We start from the raw sequence: 19,126 nt of genomic DNA, 5'->3' as shown, positions 1-19,126 counted from the left end.
ATCGCGGGAGATTGTCGTTGATTGTGACTTCGCCGGGCCGGTCATTCACACGCTTTGAATCTCTCCATGCACCAACTGCTGAAAGACTGGAAATTCACCCAGATTGGGGGAGGCAAAGGAACGAAAGAAGGGGAATGGCTGCCCGTCTCGACCTTTCCGACGACTGTCCACGTTGAACTGTTAAAGCTCAAGAAAATTCCGGATCCTGTATAACCTTGCATACGCAACTGGTTGCGGTCGTCTAATGGCACCTAGTTCCTTGGTCTCGCGGAGTGGGATGTCCAATGTGATAACTCCCTATATCGTCCATCAAGTTTTTGACTAATTTCTCGTGCGCAGGGGTCGGGGAAAGCAAATGGGCATTCAAAACAGACTTTGTCGTGGAGCCAACCAAAGCAGCCAACGTTGACCTCGTGTTCGAAGGTCTCGACACATTCTCAGCTATTCTCCTTGTCTATCCATCACTTGTCTCCGACTAGCAACGTCTAACGATGACTTAGAACGGGGTGGAACTTATCAAGACGAACAATCAATTTGTGTCCTATCGGGTACCTGTGAAGGACCATCTCAAGGAAGGAGGAAACGAGCTTGTTATCAACTTCGACAGTGCTTTTGTGACGGTAGCCTCTGCAGTGCGATCGCTGAACGACGCTGACACGCCATTTCAGGGCCGGGCTATCGAGAAAGCACATGAGAAGCTCAATCTTTGGAACGGAGATTCGAGTCGACTCCATGTTCGCAAGGCACAATACAAGTGAGAAGGGTCTGGGTTCCTGCCGTCCATGGCTAATTTGGCTTTCATCGTCAGTTATGGCTGGGACTGGGGTATCGCAAATTGGTCGGAAAAAGAACTCCAACTGATGAATTCTTCTCCGCAGGTCCGATTCTCATGGTGCGCATAGGAGAACTTCGAGGAAGAAAAAAAAATGATTTTATTGGCAGACGACTGGCCCATGGAAGCCTATCAGCATCCACACCTACGATAACCGCATCACGGACGCCGATATCCGGGCTCAAGTGACAGATTCGCTGGCTGCGAACCTTTCCGCAACCTTCAGCTTCTCGGGGGAACAAGAAGCTTTTGCCTCTTTCGTCTTGAAGGGGCCCGATGGCTCAACCGAGTTCTCTGACGACAAACCCGCCAGAAGCCTCCAGGATGGCAGAGTCGACATCTCCATTTCTTTCCCAGAGGGCAAAATAAAACTGTGGTACCCCGTCAACTACGGAGAACAGCCTATCTATACTGCCGAGTTGACGGTTTTAGATGCGGTAAGATTTGTCTCAACAGCACTGACCCGCAACTTGAATTTATTCTGAGCTCTTTAGGCCGGTAACGTGCTGGACTCCATTGTTCAGAAAATCGGATTCAGAAACGTGAAAGTCGTGGAAGAGCCTCTCGTCGACCAGGAAGGATTGACATTCTTGTTCCAAGTCAATGGAGTTCGCATATTTTGCGGTGGTGAGTCTGGCTCTCGCGGAGTGTGCATCGCAACAGATCATTCTGCACCACAGGATCAAATTGGATTCCGGCGGACTCATTTTTAACAACGTACGGATCATTCCTTAGATCTCGATTTGCTAAAATTCAATGGCAGCGTGACCGAGGACCGATACCGGGCGTGGCTGCAGCTACTTGTTGACGGAAACCAAAATATGATCCGCGTTTGGGGCGGAGGAATCTACGAAGCGGACGCATTCTATGAGATCTGCGATGGTCAGAATTCCTTCGCTAAGCGTCAATATGAAAGTTCAATCTTCTTTAGAGCTCGGAAGTGCGCTATTCTGATATTTGCTATCTAATATTGACCCAAGTTTCATTTCCCCTTAGTCCTCGTCTGGCAAGACTTCATGTTTGGATGTGGCCAGGTAAATGAGCAGGTTAAAATGAACTCCATTTAACTGCTACTTGATAGTATCCCGCATATGAATCATTCCTCGAATCGGTTCAAACAGAGGCTGAACAGAATGTGCGACGTCTACGACACCATCCAAGCATTGTCATCTTTGGTGAGTGTCACTTGTGCTGCGTTCAACAAAACAATAACAGGACCAGCGGGAAACAATGAAGGTAGCCTCCGTATTGCTACTTTAGGGTGTGTTGGGTGATGACACTCGTTAGATTATCAGATAGCAGAATCGCTCAAACTGGACTTGGATTATTCCGATGAAACCTCGGATTATCGTCAGACCAACTTTCCCGCCCGCCATATCTACGAACGGGTACTCCCCTCGGTCGTCAACGGTCTGTCTGACATCTACTATCATCGTGGTTCGCCGTATAGGTGCGGCAAACCCCCCAACTTCTATCTTCGCCTCATTAACAATTTCCAGCGGCCATGGGAAAGTAACTACCGACAAGTAAGCTTATCTGCACTTGCCTGACCTTCTCATAACTATATCAAGGACGCTGGGCGACCTTCATCAATGGAATGTCTGGCATGGGTGGGTTCTTAATTCAAGCCCAATCTCGGTCATTTCATGCAGTCCCAGTTCCCAAGAGCCCTGGCACAACTGGGATATTCTCGCCGGTAGATTCGTACGTCTCGGCGATGGTCTTGTTGCTTTTTAACGAGTATGAGTGCTAGGTCTCGGAATTTGGCATGGAGGCGTATCCAAATATTCGAACGGTCGATTATTGGCTCGATGGAAATACCGCGGAGAGATTCCCGCAGTCACGGTGGGCTTACAAGTGGAACTGACTGCATTTATTGACTTGGGCACAGGACGACTACCAATCACAACAAGGCAGATGGGTTCGAGCGAAGACTGGAGGCAAGTTGGCCCTAAATCTCACCACACTTTCGTGACGACTCGGATCCATAGCTTTATCTGGTTGAGAACTTCAAGCACAGTTTCAACATGGATAGGTGAATATTCTTGACCTTATTATAATGTGCTGAATGCATATAGCTACGTGTATTACACCCAAATCATGCAAGCCGAAACCTTGGCATCTGCATATCGACTTTGGCGGCGCAACTGGGCTGGTCCAGGAAAGCAGTATACTGCTGGTGCTCTTGTCTGGCAGGTAATAGCCCGTTGAGGCGACCTAAACGCGTCAAATAACCGAATAACCGAATGCAGATTAACGATTGCTGGCCAGTAACGTCTTGGAGTATCGTTGACTACTTCTTGCGACCCAAGCCGTCATACTTCGCTATTGCCAGAGAGCTGCGTCCATTCACCGTTGGCATGACTCGCAAGGAGAGCAAGATCTTCCCCGACGAACTCTCGGCTCAATTCACTATCAACACTGTTCTTGAGATCTGGGGTACTAACAGCACGCTTGCGCCGAAGCAAGTCACGTTGGAGGTGACCTCATTTGACCTGGAAAATGATAATTGGCGCGACCGATGGATCACCGATGCCTTGCTCCAGCCAAATTCCAGTACTGAGCTATTCAAAGGTCCGCTGCCTGGTCAGCCTCCAAGGACGAGGAGCAGCCAAGTTCCGAGACCTATCGTTGTTTCCGCTAGACTCATCGACAGAGATGGCAATGTGTTGGGCAGATATAGCAACTGGTGAGCTCCACCATGACCAGTCCGACATTTACCCACAAGGTCTCTCCAGGCCTGAACCTTTCAAATTTATCAACTTCCCTGCCGATACCGCAATAAAGGTCGAAGTCGACGGGGAGCAAGTTACTTTGTCTACGAACCGGCCGGTGAAAGGTGTTGTGCTTGATGTGGAAGGGACTGATGTCAAATGGAGCGACCAGGCAGTGGACCTTGTTCCAGGTGACCCACAGCAAATTCGCGCTCGAGGATTGGATGGTCGGAAAGTGCTCTTGAGATACCTCGGAGATGGCTCCGCTTGAAAGGAGTATTTGAACTTGTACAGTTGGTACACGACGACTTGTAAAAAAACCACCTGGAAAAAAAAGAAAAGGAAAATGAAACAACAGATAATAGTCCCGGTCCTCTATGGTGCAGTCGAAAATATTTACATAATGAGACACCTGTTTGCTGGAGGCTCAGCCTGGTTGTTGGGAACTCGTTTCTCGATCTCTTCTAAGCAGTCCTCGAAGACTTTGACTGGCGACATGTTAGATTCAACGGCAGCCCCTGTAAGACCCGACATTAACTCACCCACGTTCTTGTTCTCCTTCGCACTCGTTTCTACGAAAGCAGTGTGATTACTGTCTGCGAGTTGTTGTCCCTCTGTGATAGCAACCTGACGACTGCGACGACCGTGAGATGAGTTTAGTAAACTCAACACAAAAGAGAGTAAAAACCTCGCAACAAGGTCGGTCTTGGATCCAACAATGACGCATGGGACGCTGGTGACGCCGCAGAAGCTAATGATCTTGTCGTAGATGATTTGAATCATTTCGAACGAATTTCTGGAGTTGACGGAATACACCTGCGGTTGGTGTCAGGCACGACACGAGGTGGAGAGGGAGTTGATGACGCACGAGGACATAACCATGGACTCCAATAGCATGCTTGGAGTTGAGCAGCGAAAATTCATCCTAAAAGAAGCCGTCTGTTTACGTGGAGCGGGCGAGAAATGGTGATAGTTAACCTGGCCAGCGGTGTCGATGATGTCGCAGTCGTACTCGTTGTTCTTGAAATTGACTGTTTTCGCAAAGGTGGACTCGATAGTTGGATAATAGGAGTCAACGAATTCGTTCTGGCAGAATTGTATTATTAAGGACGATTTCCCTGGCCCGAAGTAAGCAAGAGCGAGTGCTGGAGAGTGTCGGGGAAGCTGACCGACTGAGCGAGAGCCAAGAACGGCGATCCTCCGCTTATTAGGTGACATTGGGATAAGGAAGTATGCAGCGCAAGAGGGAGATTTAAGCAGGAGGGAAGAAACGAGCGGTGAGGAGATAATAAAGGACGGAGGCAAGGAGCATCTACAATGTCACTGATGCTGTTTGTAACATATAGCTCCCTCAACTCGAAAGCCTACGTGAAGGTGAGAGCGGACCGTCCATTTTATCTCTCTGCGTTATTGCGCTAGTCCCAACTCAGACAGACGGAACACCGTGAGCAGTTCTGGAGACACCGATGCCGACATCAAGAAGCTCTCTATCTAAAAACACGCTATTACTTGACAGAGAATATGGTACATCTTTCTTCGTCAGGCTAAAAAAGAAAATTGGTTCATTGAGGGGCAACACTGGCGACAAGAAACTCACCGAAACAGTGAGAATGCTGTCCTCTGTCATCATAACGGCATTGGAGGCCGGGATGGGGAATTTTCGCAAGCTGAAAGGTCCGGAGGTGAGCACAGGCTCAACGAAAAGTCGACCGTTTTGGTCGATTTTCTTGTCATGGGTGATACGATTGTCAGAGAGCGGATAGACCTTCTTGAAATCCAGCATCTGGCACTCGTCGGGGGAAATTTGAATGACACAGCGTGAACCATAGACAAAGCAAGACCATGGCTCAGGAGACCGGAGTAAGCGTATCATCCGGGTAAAGGGCGGACCCCAGTCGGACCATAGGAAACATGGGTCGCCGTATTGGCTGCGAAGGAAGCCGAGGATTACGGACAAAGGAATACAAAGCAAGAAAGTGGGATCTGCAAGATCGTCTTCGTCCTCCTCTCCTTCTTCAAACCCTTGCAAAGAAACGACAAACAGACGGTCGTCATGTGTTGCAACAAAGGGAGCCTCGTGAATCGTTCCAACCGGCCATGAAGGAGCAGGCTCCGTTATAATCAGCATTTCCACGTCATGGACATCGGCTCGGTCAACGGACGGAAGGCATAGAGTCAAGCTACCGTCCATATCATTCATATACCCAGCTATTTCCAAAACCTGGAGCTGCGGCACCAAAGTTTTCATATAGTCGTCCTCGAGGAATGTCGAGATGATGATTCTTTCATTGTCCAGGAACGCAAAGGAAGTCAGTGCCGGACTATAGATATGCTGGTCATGTGTGTGTCAGTAATTGGTGGTAGCTGTCCGACCAACATACCTTTTTCAGGGATCCATTTCTCCATTCCCACACCATAAGCTCAATCTCGGTATAGTCGGCCCCAATGTCTGCCATGACCCCGACATAGCTGCCGAATATGCGCATTTGAAAGGAACTGAACGCAGTTGCCGTCGGTTTTTCGACATCGCGGGAAAGACGAGGAAGACGAGCAGACGAATGGGGCTGACCAGTCTTCATAGAAAGAAGATGAACCACCATGCACCTGAGGCAAGTCAGACACTATCAGCTATATGTAAGGATGGTGCATTTACATTGACGCGCCGACTTCAAGCACGACCAAAAGATCCTGCGAATAGTCCATGGTGAAATCGGCAATATCTCCAGAAAAGACCGGAAGGTCCCAACGCTCTGGTACGATGTTTCTCAAGGCGCAAGGTATGCGTTGGAAGGTGAAGCCACGATCAGAGTCGTATGTCGCAAAAACATTGCACGAAAGCTCCCAATAATTGCCACCGAGAGCAGCGGGAGTGACTTGCGCGTGTTTCTTTGGATTAAAGCGATCCCAACTGTTGCGGTAGGCCATAAGCGCCGCAAGACGGGCGACAGAGGCTGGTGAAAAAGAAGAGTTGTCGACATTACAGAGACCAGAAAGCTCTAGCTCGATGGCATACTGAACAGCGGAGGACCTTTTGATTATGTCGTTCCATCGCTGGGAGACCTGAGATAACCTGACCACAGACTTTGCGTCGAGCCATCGACAAATGGACTCTGCGATTTCCGGCGGTAACCGGTCAAGCATGATTTCAAAGTTACACGAGCATGTGACACAAAACCAACCACGCTCCTCCGACCACCATGTCTACACCCAACGATTCACCGATTTCCGCGCCCATCCAACCTCTCCATAACCCCGCTCAGGCAGCAACTGTTGTAGTACCAAAGGCACCCCTCGGAAATGTTGCAAACCAACCGGCAGGAATGGGAGCCAAGGCGTTGCTTGCAAAGAAGATGGCAAAGACTATGTGCGTTTGCTCGTTTCAGGGTCTGCCACTCGCTCAAACCAATTCTTTTAGGAACCCTACCTTCGTCTCCCCAACTGACAACCTCATGACGCCGTGTACCCAAAAACTGTCTGCTGCAAAGAAGAAGCATTTCACAAAGTACGTCCAATCCCTGACCTTTTTTGTTGACTTATCGCTGTGCTCTAGGGGTGCGAAGCCTATCCAGCTATTTGCTCAAACGGAGGAGAAGACGGACGACAGCGACGACGACGAAGTACTCGCTGTGGCACCAGACTCCAACCAACAACCCCAGCTCGCTATGGAGGTCGACGAGGAGAACCCGTTCTGATCGACTTTCCTTTCCACTGTTGACGACCTCTTACGATATATTGTACTGTGATATAGGCAGTCTGGTTTACTCGCCATGTACTGTAAAATGCCATCATTTGCATCCGTCACGCGTCGAGACGCGCGTTCATCTATGGCTGACTTAGACTCCCTCCTCCAAGTCAACGATTCTCACCAACTTCGCGAACGCGTTAGCCAACTTGTCTCCGAAGTTCTATCCCGCGCAGAGGATCCCTCCGCCAACCAACTTTCGTACGAGTGCGTTGTCAGTTGGCGTGGATTCAAGTTTGTTTCAATTACTGTTTGCAGACAACGCCTAGAGCTCATCTCTGCACTTCCTCGACTGTCTGAACAACAAATTCACGATGCTGGACAGACAGACTCGTTTTGCCCCATCTGCTACACCCCCTTTCCTGCTCTTCTAGCCGAAGAAGAGACTGCATTAGCTATAGATTCTCCTGCTCATCCTGCTGACGAGCTTGGAGTCACTAAGCTAGGCCAATCGTGGCAATGCGGTCACTTTTTCTGTCGCAAAGAGTGCGCAATCGCTGGTTTTCCCATATCTAATCAGCTCAGCTCGCACATTTTTCAGCATATCCAAGTGGATTCATGGCGGGGTATGTTTATTCAGCCATTTCAATTGTTGTTTCTGATGCAATGCCTACGTAGCACGGCTCCTGCCCAATGTGTCGCCATGCCTTAGTGGAGTCATCGACTGACCAACCAACTCCAAGGCGGAACGATGAAGACTCTGTCTGCCCTCTTAGCTCAAATCGAGTCATTCATGCAACAAGTCCATTCAAGCGGGGCAGTCGCCTATGTTGACCACGACGGCGAGTTTCGGGGTTTTGGCGAACCACTCTATGTGCCAGAAGGCGGCTACAACGATGATGACCGCAGTGAGTTTTCTGGGATGTACTCATAACGGCCACGTGCCGAAATGTTATGTGATTGGTACATATAAAAACAAGTTCGGCAAACGAGTGAGTCATTGTTATCATGAAAGTCCCCAACTACATCTACCCAACCTTGTTCACTGCTCTTGGCGGCTTTCTATGGGGTTTCGATACTGGAAGGTGCATCCTACGGTTCCCTCTTGTCGACGTCCAATTTGACTCTCTCCCAGTGTCGGACCCATCACGGTAATGCCTCAGTTTGCAAAGCAGTTTGGCTCGATTTCAGCCACCGTCCAAGGACTCTTCGTTTCGTCCATTATTGCAACTGCTGCATTTTCTTCGCTATCTTCTGGTGCTTTATCTGACCGCATTTCTCGAACGTACACCATTGCGCTCGGGTCTCTAATATTCTCAGTTGGAGCCGCCATTGCTTGCTCCGCAAACACTCTGGCACAACTCTTCGTCGGTCGATGTGTTACCGGACTTGGTCAAGGGATCTTCATCTCAAGGTATGCTTCCCAACTTGCATCAAGTGCCTAAACACCCTCATCCAGCATCACTGTTTATGTAATGGAGATCTCTCCAACGACGATGCGAGGTCGTACAATGACGACCGTGCAACTATTCAATACTGTTGGCATTGCCGCAGGTATCAATATTCATATGGTCATTTGCTAGTGTTCAACCCTTCACTTTAGGCTATTTTACTTGTTTTGGGACGGTCAAAAAGTCGGGCAGCATATCATGGCGGCTGCTGCTGGGCTTGCAAGCGTTGGTCGCAATCGTCCTCGCCATTGGCACTCCCTTCTTTCCTCATTCTCCACATTGGCTTTTGAGTGTCGGGCGTGTGACTGACGCTGAGCGAGCGACCCTCAAACTCGGTCTCCGATTAACGGAAATCCGGAAGGAAGACGAACTAGCCGCCGCAGAGGCCGCTAAACTGACCGTCTGGCAACAAGCCAGGGAGCTTTGGGCCAGAGATGTCAGATTCCGCACTTTCTTTGCGCTCTTTTTGATGAGCATGCAACAAGCAAGTGGTATCGATGCGGTCCTCTACGTTCGTTGGTCTCCATTTCACTAAGCGCACACATCTCTCATGCCCTGTGTCTAGTATGCCCCCGTTTTGTTCCAGCAAGCCGGCCTGTCGACAACTGAGGCCGCATTCCTTGCTTCGGGCGTTTCTGGGATCCTTATGGTCGCTCTGACGGCAGGCTCTCCAAGACAAATGGGCCCGCCGAACCCAAATGGTGGGCGGCGGGTCTATCATAGCCGGTTGCATGCTCCTCATGGGTACGCTCTACGCCTCAAATGCAGCCCAGACGACCGGAGGCAAACGAACACTGATTGCCCTCATCTACATCTTCATCGCTGCCTTCGTCACAAGCTGGGCTGTCGTGATACGCGTGGTCTCGAGCGAGATGCAACCGAAACGGACACGCGCACCTGCGTCGAGTCTCGCCCAGTGCTTGAGCTGGGTAGGTTTCGCTCATGGGTAAAGCTAACTTGTACTGATACTTGTTGAGGCTGTAAATTGGATAATCGCCTTTTCGACGCCACTCTTTCTGTCGAGGTCAACATCAGGACCGTACTTCCTGTTTGGTGGCTTCAGTCTGCTGACGGTCTTGGTCTGTCTCATTTGGCAGCCGGAGACGAAGGGACTTAGTTTAGAGGCACTTGACCAAGGATTCGACGATACCAAGCTCCAGTTTGCCATCAAGAAGCTGTTCAAGTCTAAAACGAAATCGCAGGCAACTTTTGCTTTAGGCCACACAGGCAACTAGGTTCTGGTGTGATATGGGATCCTTTCCAATAGTTTGGTTTGGCTACACCAAAAGAGTATATCCTTAAATACTTCAGTAACATATGTAGGTGGGTCGAGGACAAGTCCGGGAATGAGTGCAACATGAATAAGTGTTCTTGACCAAAAAATGGCAATGCTCAGTTTCTCCGGCAACATCTGAAGAGGTTGCGCTTGAAGAAGTAGAATAAGCACTTGTGAACGAATTCAGCTGTTGAGGCACAAATAGTCTGGGATGGACATACCCCCATAAAGCGAACAAGTGCAAGAGCAAATGTTGAGTACAAGATGATGGCAAAGTAAACGTTCTGCTTGCGAATCAGTTGTGCTTCGTTCGCTCTTGCGTCAGGGCTCTGGAGCCCGTTCAAGTTCTCGATAGCGATAGCCAAGGTGGCGTTAGATAGCATCCAGGCAGCGACAAGACGCGTTCGGAAAGTTTCTATGAGCGAGATGAGGAACGAAAAGCAAGGCTGAAGATGGCATACTGTTTTCGTCATCCATCGTTGGTTTCTCGACAACCTCCTTGGTCTCCACCTTGGTGATAGCACGGGTTACCGTCTCCTTGAAGGCGGCATCGATACCCTCTTGATTGGCCGTCATGTCCTCAACGACGGCGGTCTCATCCTGCTTCTTGGAGGAAACGACGGAAGGCAATACTTCCGCCTTGTCACTACCCTTGGTACCCCACGAGACCTAGAAGACGTAAGGAATCCGACAAGATTAGGAAAGGGAGGATATACATCATGCAGGTTGCAGAACGCGTAGACATTGAGAACGTTGGTGAAGCTCGGCGCAAGCAAGAGGTAAGGGAAGAAAGACGTGAATAAATGCCAGGGGTCGCGCTGTTGAAATATTGGAACAAATAGAGCAAAACGAGCTGTCGACTTACGTAAAGGAATGATGCGATCGCATAGATACCTACAAGAAACTTTGAGCAATTCATGACAATTTCAAGGAAAGATCCCAACCAAAGGTGGACACCATAGCCGCTATCAAAGCTCCTACTGGCGGTTTGAAGAATGTTGCGATGACCTGCGACGTGGTTTTATTTGCCAATTCCTTGGGGATGTTCTGGGGATGGTGTGGGTATGGACACAATGATAGGATTATAGGACCTACTGCAAAGGCTTTCCCGGTGAGCCAGAATGAACAGACGAGAAGGTACATCGCAAGGAGTGCATAGACATATAGTGTGATGACATATGCCATTCGTTCACCTTTCGGTCGATTACCCAGAGCCAAGACGAATTGAAGTGCCAGGAATGAGAGGTAAAGCCATTTGAACCCGTTGTTCACCCAATGGGTGATATCTGGAGTGCCGAAGATGATGATATTTTGGGTGGGGAGTAAGTCGATGATGATGCTGAACGTAAGCCACAGGTTCGCTAAGGCAAACCACGAGAAGATGAGGGAGAAGATATTGTACTAGAAAATTTAGAGGGAGAAAAAAAAGGCAATTGATGGTCCAAGACTCACAAGTGCTTGGACGTGCAAGAAGAACATGCGAATGATGCCATGGCCGGATCGGTAGAACATGAAGAAATTGACGAGAGCATAAACTGAGGCAGCAAATGAACCATTGAGCCAACGTCGACGTTGACCAATCAGTTCTACGGCACTTTCGGGCACATCCGTTTCAGCTTTGCTTGGCTTCACATAAGTCAGAACCCAGCGATCTCCAGCTTTGGCAACAAGCTCGAAACAAAGAATACGATCCTCCGCTGTAAACACTCAGATAAAAAAAAACAGACAGGGCGTATTGACATACCAAGGAACATGTTCTTTGTGAAGATGTTCATCCCGTAGATACCCTTGGGACCAAGACGGTCAGCCAGGGAGTGGTCTCCATGGAAGTACTGCTCAAGCGGTCTTCCTAATATTGCGCGGTACCGGTAAGCAGAGAAAGCACCAGGCAACACGGAAACGTAGCCAAAGCTACTCTCAAGCGGCTTATCTGTTCAAACGTGAGATATAAGAGTTGGAAGTGGTCGGTGTAACACACCAAGAATGTTGGACATTTTGTACTCAAAGTTTTGAGCGGCCACTAGAGGGTTGAGGAGTTTCTTTCCGCCCTTGATCATGGCGTGAATTTCTCCACAGCATCCACCGAGGTTGGGGTCATTGTAAAAGCTACATCTTGTGAGCTTGAGCTTGCGGCAAGGCGGATAATACTGACGCTTCCCAAAGGTAATAGATTGACTTGTGCCCGGGTTTGGTTCCCGCGTCGATTAGAACGCACGTTTCAGGCTGCATATGGGACATGAACACCATAGAGGCGATAGTGATTCAAGACGTACACTGAGCATTTTTCCTATCGCGTTGAACAACCAACGATGCGAGTTGATTTTCTTTTGATTCTTCGCTTTGAGAACGAAAATGATCTGGACTGGGACAAGGTTGTTCGCATCGTTGGGTTGCGGAAGCACAAGCTGCGGAGTTGCGTCGATAGAAAGTTGAGTCGTGTACTGCGAGAAGTTCAATATTGAGATGCCTATGAAAGAGGGGACCGAAAACCTCAAAAATGTGAGCAACAGTAGACTTGGTGTCAATTTCCTTCTTCATGATACCATCCTGGTATACGCCAACGGTTGCCAAGATATCGAGAACACTCTTGTCCATAGCCTCAAGACCATCAACAATGAGCGCAACGACAATCTTCTGCCAGCCGGGATTGCCTTCTTCAGCCTGACGGCGCCAAAACTTGGACTGCTTGGTCTTGCAAATGTCACGAATGTTAAGCATGACGCTAGGGAAAGTCAGAAGGCTAGGACATAGAAATAAGCGGTTGGATCGCTTACCCATGCAGAGTGCGAGCATAAAGGGTCTTGTCTTCGTTGTAGCTCGTTACCGCAATGAGGATCTCAGTGCTGCGATTATACATCTTCGTGCGGAGCGAGTAGCCGTTCGCTTCGTTGAACTCGTCGGGATCGACTGTTGCGGCAGTGTAACGCATATGCCTTATGACGTTGAGACATATGAGGTGGCGGAAATCAGAGCGCCGACTTACGAGAACTCGGTCGTGTTGCCCTGGCGGTACTGCGCCTCAATGGCGCTGTGGATGGCAGTGGGGACCGCATACTAACCGACAAAGTAAGACGTTGTCGGAATCAACGAGAATGTAGAGCACCTCAGCAATGAAATTGCCGTTGGTCAGCTTGACTTTACGCGTCACTGCACGGTCGCGCTTGATAGTCTGACGTCGGCGCCACCCATTGTCCTATGCAAAGAGTAAGAACCAGCCGTACAGTCAGTGTCAACTGACCGTCGCCGTCGAAGATGACACTATAGAAGCGGGGCGACCGTATGGGTCCCCATAGGCGTTGGGGTCAATGGGGCTACGCAGTCGCATTAAAAACGTAAATTATGGAGAAAGAAACATACCCTGGAGGATAAAAACCACCTGCAAAGCCGTCTCCACCGGACGCTAAGGGCTGTTTCTCGACAAAATCGTCATCGTCGTACTGGTCAGGGTGGCCATAGTCGTGTTGCTGCAAGGTTGCAGAAGACTCGTTGAATTGAGGGGTTGGGTATGGCGGTTGCTGGTCTTGGAAATGAGGACGAGGGCGGTTGTTGTCGCGAAACGGGTCAGAATATGAAGAAGAAGATGAAGGAAGGGGTGGGCGACCGTCCATCGCTGAGGTTGGGTGCTGGTAATGGCGGAAGGAAACTAGAACTCCACCTCGTGCCTAGCCGATGGCAATAAATAGCCGCCGCTTGTCACTCTTTGCACTGTCCAAGCACTGCCTCTTCGCAATGAATTCACCCCATAATTCAGTGCTTCTCTACGGGTCAGCTCTTCTCAAACTGTCGACCCAATCACTTAGTCAACGTTATGCTATTGTACCAGTTATTCTGCAAGCCCTTTCGCCATTAAGGTTTGGAACGACGCGCCAAAATTCACTGACACTGAACGTCACCCTTTCCTTAGATCCAAAATGTTCTGGTTTTGAAGAAGATTCCTTACGATCGCGTGAATGTAAGTATGGCTGCAACTGTGTGCCCATTGTCCAGTACTTTGTCCTAAACCTTGTGTTTCAAGGTTCCGAACACGCTCCCCCGGCCAGAAATCACTGAACTGCTTGGTATTGGTTATCGAAAAATTCCCCTCTGTGCCATCGGTACGCCGCTTTTTCCAGGGGCGCTCTATCAACCCTCACGGCGGCAGGCAACGATGTTTACTGCGATACAAGGTAGAGCAGCGATTGTAAATAACTCAAACCCTCCTCCAATTTCCGCAGCCTCATTGCCTCTGCACTGGATCGTCGTTTCCCGGCCAGCCAAGGTTTCGGGACGCTCTTTCCACCAAGGAAACGCGGCGGAACAGCAGACACAGGTCTTATCAAGGTTGCTGTCACCGAGCCGCCCATCGTCTGTCGAACTCATTTCGCTCAGGCATTGTCAAAGCACTGGGTCGACAATGTTGTGTTTCCTTTAGCACCGGCTCTGCTGCCCTGGGAGCGATTCCCCAAGGCATTCGTCGACGACAGAAGTGCAGTTCGTCTATCTCACTTGCTGTTGGCGTTTTCCTCATGTCCTCCAGCTCGCTTCTTCTACAATAAATGTCGCTGGTATTCTAGCTTCCCGCGAGAAAACGATAAGTGCCCTTGCGAGCCATCTGGTAAGAGCAGTCCTTTACAGTTTCATGTCCACTGGCATCCCCTTAAGTTCAACAGTCTCTTGTCGAAGAACAAGTAAGCCTTCATTTATCTCACGCAATACTCTTCATTCGGTCGTTAAACTAGCTCTTGGATGGCCGAGAATGGTTATTTGACACAGAGCTCCCCCTCCTTGGCAGACATTTCTGTTCACTTTGTCTTTGGTTGGGCCAGATCGCTACCAAATGGTCAAAAGCTGTTCGGATCGTTTCCCCGCTCGCTCAAGGTGGGCGTTCTCGTATTGATTTTTTCCTATTCATAATTGTTAGTGGCTGGACAGCGTCAACGCATACCTTGAAGAGCTCAAGGCTGGCTTGCCAGTGCCACAAAAGATCCCTGCATCTGACGCTGCCTCTCGCATCCTGTCTGCTGAATTTGAGCCACTCGATGTAGTTGGCTTTGATACCCTTGAGGCCACTAGGTTGGGACTGAAGCTTGGGATGCAAGTCGCACTTAGCCCCGAAGATAACGGTAAAATCCTCTGAATTCTCTCAGTCACATCTAAAACTACATATATAGGACGCAATTATCCGACAGTCGGAAAGTTAGTTGCCCTCAATCGTGAGGAATTTGTGTTAGAGGTTAAGGCAACGGGGGGGATTCTGCGATGCCATTTGCCGCGCATCATGTTCACTGCGAAACCTGTGGCGAACGCAAAGTTGTAAGAAACGACGTTTGCTTTGAACTTATTACTATCTATCTTACCCGATGCACTATGTCCTCGTCATCTGTTTAGACTGTCTTCTAAGCTCATCATTACTCGCATCACCTGCGGCATTATCGGGACGTGATACCATCACTGTCACTGTCACGGCATCACCGTCTACCCAGATGTGACGCCTGTACTCATTTCAAGACTCTTCCACCAAGTTGGTCAATAATGGTACGTCGACGCCCTTCCTTATCAACCCACGCAACCGCCTTAGCCTATGGGTGCACACTTTCTGACGACTATATGCTGATTTCTCTTCTATAGGCCAAGGCAAAAGCAGCGGCAACGTCGCAGGGCAAAGCAGCAAAGAAGAAGAAGTGGTCGAAGGGAAAGGTCAAGGACAAGGCCCAACATGCTGTCGTTCTCGACAAGGCCACATACGACCGTATCATGAAGGAAGTCCCGACCTTCCGCTTCATCTCCCAATCCATCCTCATTGAGCGCCTGAAAATCAACGGCTCGCTCGCCCGCGTTGCTATTCGCCACCTCGAGAAGGAGGGAACGATAAAACGAATTGTCCACCACGCTTCCCAACTGGTCTACAGTGCGTAATCTTATTTGGTTCAAATTCGTGTTTTTCTAATGGGTTGTGTGCAGCAAGAGTAACATCGTCAGCGGATTAGTTGAAACGTTTTACGCTCCTCGCAGTCTATATAGGCCATGTATCCATAAAAATTCCATGCTTGATGCCTCAAAACTTGGGTGTGACATGTCCTTCTATTTAGGCATCGACGTTGGAACCGGGTCGGCTCGTGCTGCTCTCATTTCTGCTACCGGCGATGTTGCTGCGTCAGCTACAGTCCATACGCTCACTTGGCGCGATTCTGAGGATCACAGAATCTTTGAGCAATCGACCACCAACATCTGGAACGCGATAGCATCTGCCACCAAACAGTGCCTTTCGACTTCAAATATACCTCCAGAGGCCGTAAAAGGCATAGGCTTTGATGCAACTTGCTCGTTAGCCGTCGCAGACTTCAACGGAACTCCACTTCAAGTCACCAAAGGCTCCGATCTCGGCTTACCAGGCGAACGCAACATCATCCTCTGGGCAGACCACCGCGCCGAAAAACAGGCAGACATTATCAATGCCTCTGGTTCAGTAGTTCTGGACTATGTTGGGGGCACCATGAGCGTTAGTCCCCTCAAACGAATAATTGTTGGACTTTATTAATACCACTACAGCTTGAGATGGAAATCCCCAAGATTTTATGGCTTAAACAACACATGGACGGGAATCGTTTCTCATCTTGCCAGTTCTTCGACCTTCCTGACTTCCTCACCTACCTTGCGACCTCTTCCCGCACCCGCTCTTGTTGCTCGCTCACGTGCAAATGTTCCTTCCTGCCATCCGCCAGCGGTTGGGACGCGTCGTTCTTCACCAAAATCGGCCTCGAAGAGCTCATCCAAGACGGGGCCTATCCGCAATTGGGAGGAGCACACAAAGATGTTCTCACTGCCGGTTTAGCGGTTGGGAGTGGTTTAAGCAAGAAGGCTGCTGAGGAACTGGGGTTATGCGAAGGCACTCCCGTGGGCAGTGGTGTGATTGATGCATATGCTGGGTGGCTTGGAACTGTCGCGGTCAGTGTTGAAGGCGACCACAAGCCGACTCTGTCCGACTCGCAACATCGTCTCGCAGCCGTCGCTGGTACTAGCACGTGCCATCTCATCCAAAGTCCCGAGGGTGTGTTTGTGAATGGTGTCTGGGGGCCATATAAAGATGCCCTTTTCCGCGGATGGTGGATGAATGAAGGTGGCCAATCGTCGACAGGGCAACTGATCGACTTCGTTTTAACAACCCACCCCGCATATAACACCCTTGTCGAAACTGCGAAGGAGCAGCAGAAGAACATCTATGCCAGTGGGTCCATTCTATGGTCTTCTCTCCAAGTACATCTATGTGACGACCCGTTTAGTCTTGATTGAAACTCTGGAGAGGATGCGCATCGAAGAAGGCGCCGAGACGCTCACCGAACTGACCAAAGACATGCACTTGTATCCCGACTTCCACGGTTCGTCCATTCTTTACTTGCTATAACCGCTGATTCTTGCGCTATAGGTAACAGATCCCCTCTGGCTGACCCCCGTATGCGTGGGGCTTTAAGTGGGCTCGTCCTTTCTTCGTCCTTGACTGATCTCGCCCGGCGCTATTACCTCGCCTTGCAAGCTATTGCTCTGCAAACTCGGCACATTATTGACACACTAGAATCTGCCGGCCACAATGTCCAACTGATCGCCCTCTCTGGTGGCCAGGCCGTCAATGCGGCCCTCGTCAGCCTGCTGGCGAATACCTGCGCCAAGGGTGTCGTGCTCCCGCCAAGAGGCGCTGAGGGTGGAGCCGTTGTCCGTGGTGCAGCAATGTTAGGTCGTTTTGCCGCTGAGGCCGGTGACACTGCGAAAGCAATGACAGAGGAAACACAAGGCAACGTGCTTTGGGAAATCATGGTGGACATGACCCCGTCTGGCACGCTCGTTGCCCCAAATGCATCACAGAAAGAGGACCGCCTCCTGAAGGCCAAGTACAAGATCTTCCTTGAAACAATTGAGATCCAAAGACGATGGAGACAGGAAATGGAGGAGGCTGCGAAGTAGAGAATCAATGCGCTGTTATACGCAGGAACTAGATTTGGCTCTTCTTTTTGCTTGATAATTGAAGAATACCTTGCAGTTGTTCTCAAGCTTGCGTTCACCAGAGCTCATTGTGCTATACGTATTACGCGCGATCACTCTCAACTTTTGATCTAATCACGTGTTCCACGCGACGCGTTTTTTGGTTTGTTGACTGGGCATTAACCCAGATAACATTAGGCATGAAACATGGATCCTAGGCGTACAGACAATAAAATGCGTACTGCGTACATGGAAGGTGGGGGGAAACGATGCAGGAATGGATAATATTACAATGCTTAAGAGCGTTCACCACGCAGGCGACGCGCGAGGGCGAGATCTTTAGGCTGGATAGTGACTCGCTTGGCGTGAATTGCAGCGAGATTGGTGTCCTAAGAAGAATGGGTCGGTGGCAAGGACAAACAGCGCCAAACTCACCTCGAAGAGCGAAACAAGGTAGGCCTCCGCAGCCTCCTGAAGAGCCATAACAGCAGACGATTGGAAGCGCAGGTCGGTCTGAACGATAATGAGCACAAGAAAAGAAAAGGCAACAGTCTACGAACCTTAAAGTCTTGGGCGATTTCACGGACGAGACGTTGGAATGGCAGCTTGCGGATGAGCAATTCGGTCGACTTCTGGTAGCGACGAATTTCACGAAGGGCGACAGTACCCGGCCGGAAACGATGGGGCTTCTTCACTCCACCAGCCGCTTGCTGGGAGGTTTTGCGCGCGGCACTCTTCGATGCGAGCTGAAGTGAGATGCATAATGAGTCAAGGTGAACGGTGCCATGGTGGACGACGACGGTACCTGTTTACGAGGAGCCTTGCCTCCGGTAGACTGAGAAGAAACGTTAGAAGATGGATAGGATGGAGAAGGGCGACATGCCTTGCGAGCGGTTTGCTTGGTACGGGCCATTTGTAGTTGTTGTCTTGAGGACCAGGTGGTGGTTGAAAGGAGAGAAGTGGTTGGTTGAGTCACAGCGGTCACGTTGATATTTAAACCAGTCAACAAACGATAGGCGGATGCGTGAGGATCACATGACCGTGGCTGGAGATCGTGAAGATTATAACAGATAGGTTTTAGGATCCTGGCAGAGTTAGAAGGGAGGGATATTCACTACTCGGAAGATGATGCGTAGGCCTGAAAGAGGAAGAGCGCCTTAAATCTCTCCAGAAATTGGATCCCTCGTAGTAGCCAAGATTTTGCACCAACAGCATTGA

At 49.8% G+C, this 19,126-nt stretch overlaps 7 protein-coding genes across 7 annotated transcripts; 4 read left to right on the top strand and 3 right to left on the bottom strand.

Annotated features, from left to right (window-relative positions):
• Window positions 1-66: 66 nt before the first annotated feature.
• Window positions 67-3,817, top strand: MIND_00728600 (Glycoside hydrolase family 2 protein; the record flags this gene model as incomplete). The annotated part of the gene is made up of 24 exons (XM_037363987.1): window positions 67-207; window positions 256-286; window positions 340-452; window positions 501-620; window positions 669-754; window positions 809-825; window positions 879-892; window positions 943-1,269; window positions 1,327-1,459; window positions 1,513-1,549; window positions 1,596-1,714; window positions 1,764-1,772; window positions 1,829-1,866; window positions 1,914-2,007; window positions 2,048-2,068; window positions 2,120-2,358; window positions 2,404-2,446; window positions 2,491-2,536; window positions 2,586-2,677; window positions 2,724-2,776; window positions 2,824-2,867; window positions 2,911-3,028; window positions 3,085-3,521; window positions 3,571-3,817. 24 exons carry the CDS (start codon window positions 67-69, stop codon window positions 3,815-3,817), a joined length of 2,619 nt encoding a protein of 872 aa, XP_037219631.1.
• A 125-nt stretch (window positions 3,818-3,942) lies between these two features.
• Window positions 3,943-6,687, bottom strand: MIND_00728500 (F-box domain-containing protein; the record flags this gene model as incomplete). Its single annotated transcript, XM_037363986.1, has 7 exons — window positions 3,943-4,034; window positions 4,089-4,362; window positions 4,415-4,471; window positions 4,525-4,858; window positions 4,983-5,878; window positions 5,928-6,150; window positions 6,200-6,687. The coding sequence occupies 7 exons, from the start codon at window positions 6,685-6,687 to the stop codon at window positions 3,943-3,945; spliced, it is 2,364 nt and encodes a 787-aa protein (XP_037219630.1).
• A 41-nt stretch (window positions 6,688-6,728) lies between these two features.
• Window positions 6,729-7,238, top strand: MIND_00728400 (uncharacterized protein; the record flags this gene model as incomplete). The annotated part of the gene is made up of 3 exons (XM_037363985.1): window positions 6,729-6,910; window positions 6,962-7,048; window positions 7,097-7,238. Exons 1-3 carry the CDS (start codon window positions 6,744-6,746, stop codon window positions 7,236-7,238), a joined length of 396 nt encoding a protein of 131 aa, XP_037219629.1. The 5' UTR covers window positions 6,729-6,743.
• Window positions 7,239-7,370: 132 nt separating this feature from the next.
• Window positions 7,371-9,914, top strand: MIND_00728300 (MFS sugar; the record flags this gene model as incomplete). The annotated part of the gene is made up of 12 exons (XM_037363984.1): window positions 7,371-7,495; window positions 7,547-7,774; window positions 7,830-7,854; window positions 7,907-7,925; window positions 7,972-8,136; window positions 8,244-8,313; window positions 8,364-8,642; window positions 8,688-8,782; window positions 8,832-9,190; window positions 9,245-9,391; window positions 9,453-9,608; window positions 9,657-9,914. 12 exons carry the CDS (start codon window positions 7,371-7,373, stop codon window positions 9,912-9,914), a joined length of 1,926 nt encoding a protein of 641 aa, XP_037219628.1.
• Window positions 9,915-10,071: 157 nt separating this feature from the next.
• MIND_00728200 (Chitin synthase) lies at window positions 10,072-13,563 on the bottom strand (the record flags this gene model as incomplete). Its single annotated transcript, XM_037363983.1, has 18 exons — window positions 10,072-10,125; window positions 10,177-10,370; window positions 10,417-10,624; window positions 10,672-10,773; window positions 10,821-10,849; window positions 10,900-11,002; window positions 11,051-11,356; window positions 11,408-11,652; window positions 11,700-11,885; window positions 11,934-12,061; window positions 12,108-12,178; window positions 12,229-12,396; window positions 12,446-12,677; window positions 12,730-12,888; window positions 12,939-13,009; window positions 13,059-13,148; window positions 13,194-13,266; window positions 13,313-13,563. 18 exons carry the CDS (start codon window positions 13,561-13,563, stop codon window positions 10,072-10,074), a joined length of 2,670 nt encoding a protein of 889 aa, XP_037219627.1.
• Window positions 13,564-13,684: 121 nt separating this feature from the next.
• Window positions 13,685-17,890, top strand: MIND_00728100 (uncharacterized protein; the record flags this gene model as incomplete). Its single annotated transcript, XM_037363982.1, has 17 exons — window positions 13,685-13,719; window positions 13,779-13,806; window positions 13,860-13,907; window positions 13,971-14,049; window positions 14,097-14,121; window positions 14,170-14,275; window positions 14,324-14,425; window positions 14,472-14,549; window positions 14,597-14,622; window positions 14,674-14,812; window positions 14,856-15,057; window positions 15,106-15,158; window positions 15,563-15,842; window positions 16,024-16,433; window positions 16,484-17,159; window positions 17,215-17,310; window positions 17,358-17,890. 17 exons carry the CDS (start codon window positions 13,685-13,687, stop codon window positions 17,888-17,890), a joined length of 2,916 nt encoding a protein of 971 aa, XP_037219626.1.
• Window positions 17,891-18,204: 314 nt separating this feature from the next.
• MIND_00728000 (histone H3) lies at window positions 18,205-18,959 on the bottom strand (the record flags this gene model as incomplete). Its single annotated transcript, XM_037363981.1, has 5 exons — window positions 18,792-18,959; window positions 18,714-18,743; window positions 18,469-18,654; window positions 18,344-18,421; window positions 18,205-18,297 (listed from the first exon to the last, which is right to left on the bottom strand). The coding sequence occupies exons 1-5, from the start codon at window positions 18,819-18,821 to the stop codon at window positions 18,205-18,207; spliced, it is 417 nt and encodes a 138-aa protein (XP_037219625.1). The 5' UTR covers window positions 18,822-18,959.
• Window positions 18,960-19,126: the final 167 nt, after the last annotated feature.

The sequence above is a fragment of the Mycena indigotica genome (genome assembly GCF_014461135.1).
Source record: "Mycena indigotica strain 171206Taipei chromosome Unknown Mind.scaff0006, whole genome shotgun sequence".
Classification (NCBI taxonomy): Eukaryota; Fungi; Basidiomycota; class Agaricomycetes; order Agaricales; family Mycenaceae; genus Mycena; species Mycena indigotica.
Note: the sequence above shows the minus strand (reverse complement) of the source record. Positions and strands in the feature narration are given on the sequence as shown.